This window comes from Vigna angularis, chromosome 8 (genome assembly GCF_016808095.1).
Source record: "Vigna angularis cultivar LongXiaoDou No.4 chromosome 8, ASM1680809v1, whole genome shotgun sequence".
NCBI classification, from domain to species: domain Eukaryota; kingdom Viridiplantae; phylum Streptophyta; class Magnoliopsida; order Fabales; family Fabaceae; genus Vigna; species Vigna angularis.
The window spans coordinates 2796220-2799104 of NC_068977.1; the positions used below are offsets into that span (position 1 = coordinate 2796220).

General features: G+C 32.3%; 1 protein-coding gene across 1 annotated transcript; it reads right to left on the bottom strand.

Annotated features, from left to right (window-relative positions):
- Positions 1–330: 330 nt before the first annotated feature.
- On the bottom strand, positions 331–945 carry LOC128193516 (metalloendoproteinase 5-MMP-like). Its single transcript, XM_052867133.1, has one exon. It carries the CDS (start codon positions 943–945, stop codon positions 331–333), a length of 615 nt encoding a protein of 204 aa, XP_052723093.1.
- Between the last annotated feature and the right edge of the window lie 1940 nt (positions 946–2885).

Consider the following 2885-nt stretch of genomic DNA (forward strand, 5'->3'; position numbering starts at 1 on the left):
TTCTTTATGGAGAAAATTGGTATGTATGAGTTTGAATTAAGGGGAGGTGTTGCAACATAATTCAAGCTCATATGTGCACGTAAGTAGCTGAATAAATATCAGAGAAAATTAGCTTACTGTGTTGGAAGACTTCGTCACTGTTGCTGGTTTTTCAGCTAGTTGTTAGGAGCAATTTTGAGTTTCTATTTTTAAGTTATTTTTTAACACCACTAACGTAGGATTGTTAGACGTGGTTAGTGGAGAGTGTTAGCCAAGTTTCCTTTATATTTAAATATTGTATTGTTCAGTATTTACAAAAAATAAGAAGACCGTTAAAAACTCTCTCTCTCATTATTCTGTCATCAAGCTTTTTGTGATCTTCTTCATCTGGAATTTAAACACACCAGTGGTTTCAGTGAACGTGAAACTGTTGTTCTGTCTCCAGGTGTTCAAGGCATTGCTCAATATTTGTTTCAAGACATCCCGGTTGACGGCAACATTTGAAGGGTTTGCAGTCACTCGATATTTTAAGTTAAACTTGCTCCATTTTGGATTTCCTGGGAAGTAACTGTAGTTTTGGGGGGGCGACGACGACAAACCATTAGGGTTAGGGTTAGGAGTGGCTGTGATATCAGGCAATCCACAACGCGGGAGGCTCATGGTTTCGATGGTTTGATCATCCACCACACCACTGGTGTGCAAGCCATGGAAAGCTTGGTACTGTTTCAGAGCAGATTCATCGTTTGCATCGAAGTTGTTGTCGGAAGGAGATTTTTCGTTTACTTGGTAGCCTAAACTTTTAAGGTAGATTCTTAGTATACCTACGCCATCCGCGTTTTGTCCCCTACTAATGCCCCTCAGGTTTTGGAGAGTTGTTATAAATGGAATTGCAGACTCGACAGAGGGTAAAGGATTCAACGCACAGAGTACGAGGAACAAGAGTAAAGGTTTTAGAGCAAGAGACATGGTTGAAAAGGAAAAGGAATTAGGGTTTCTGGTTTTGTAAAGGTTTGATGTGTATTTTGGTGCATGGATGCATGGACATTTATAAAGGGAAGGGGAGTTGGGATATTTTAATTGGTGGGTCAGATGCATATTAGAGAAGACTTTTTTTTGTGAAAAATTCAATGTACCTAATCACTCTGTAAATTCAAAAGTCTTATAATCTTTAAATACTTGCGTAAAACCTAAAAAAATTATTGGGTACATCTAGAGGGTTGATTTAAGACAATTATATATATATATATATATATATATATATATATATATATATATATATATATATATATATATATATATATATATATATATATATATATCTTGATAAAAAAATATTAATTATTAAATAAAAGCATAAACTATTAATTAGGTGAAGTCTAATCTTTATCATGGGATTCTTGTCGTATATGTTTCAATTATTTTATTTTATTTTCTTTTAATAAATTTTCATGCGACCATAATGACTGATGAATTTTAGAATGTCAGTATACTTAATATAAAATTGATAATAGTATTTAATATGAGTTTATTTAGAAGTCAATTTCTTTTTAATCTTAACGTTTCCTTGTATTTTAAATAAAATTTTCAAATTAGTTACACTAAATTATTTTAGGAAATCATTAATATCTTTTGGACAAAAATTTCTTTTCTTTTTCTCTTCATTAATATATATTTAATGATTGTTAATACGAGAAAGAGGAAAATGAAGAACTTTCTTACTGATCACACACAAAGAAAAGGTTACCTGTTTCAGAAAATTTCTTGTTTATTGTAATTATAGCAAAAACACATGTACTTGCATTTACATTTATTTTACATTAAAATATATCATTGGTTTGACTCGTAATCACGTTTGTTTTATTTTAAATATATTGATTATATAAATTGTTCATAAGTCTTTACTTCATTAATTAATATCTGTAACATCCCAAAATATAGTAATTACCATAGATTAGAATTAATTACAATTAACAGTAAAACATGCAGTCTTTACAATTTAACAGAGTTCAAGGTTCAAAAGCCGAACGACTTGGATACAAAATAACGAGCGCAACATCGAAACAGGAAAGTAAACTAGAACGAACGGTTTTACAAAATAATTGACCGAACGTCCTCATAAGCTAACATTTACAATCTATACATCTACGATCGCTCTAATCAAAATGAAAGACGGACGTCCTACTGTTCCGCTTTCACTTCCACTTCAACTAAGTTTTCTTCTTCGATCACATCCTCTAAGGTAGCCTCGCCTTCTGCTCACATCCACACGGATGATCATTGCAAGACAGGACGAACATACATAGACGATACGACAACACAAGGAAAAACGAAAGGGTAAGCTTATAATATTTAATTCATACAATTAACACATACATTTAACATTTCCATTCACACATACAACATGTAACTTAACATAGAACAACATAGAAATAAATATATATATATATATATATATATATATATATATATATATATATATATATATATATATATATATATATATATATATATATATATCTATAAGACAGACCGTCCGGACTGTATGAACCATGTAGTTACAAGCGTCCTTGCACCCGAGTGGTGTAGTAACTGATCTAATCTCACAACTGCCACTCGAGGTTAGTCTGTTCTTACGTCGCCCACGTTAACTTATGGACTAAGGATCTCCTGCCGTTCCCACACATGACTGCCCTCCTCTACATGAAGATGAGCATCACGGAACATCAGGATGGACAACGAGTCTTAACTTATCCACGGTCATACTTTACCAATTTAACATTTAACATATCTGAGACGTTCCTCCTTGGAACGCTCGTTCAAATCCCATAATCGTATAACCATTTAATATAGTGTTCGAACATCTTAACCTTTCATATTTATAACATTTTCATTCTATATTCCACTCT

Excerpts from the sequence above, each read along its gene's own strand:
- LOC128193516 (XM_052867133.1), bottom strand. The coding sequence starts at position 945 with ATGTCTCTTGCTCTAAAACCTTTACTCTTGTTCCTCGTACTCTGTGCG.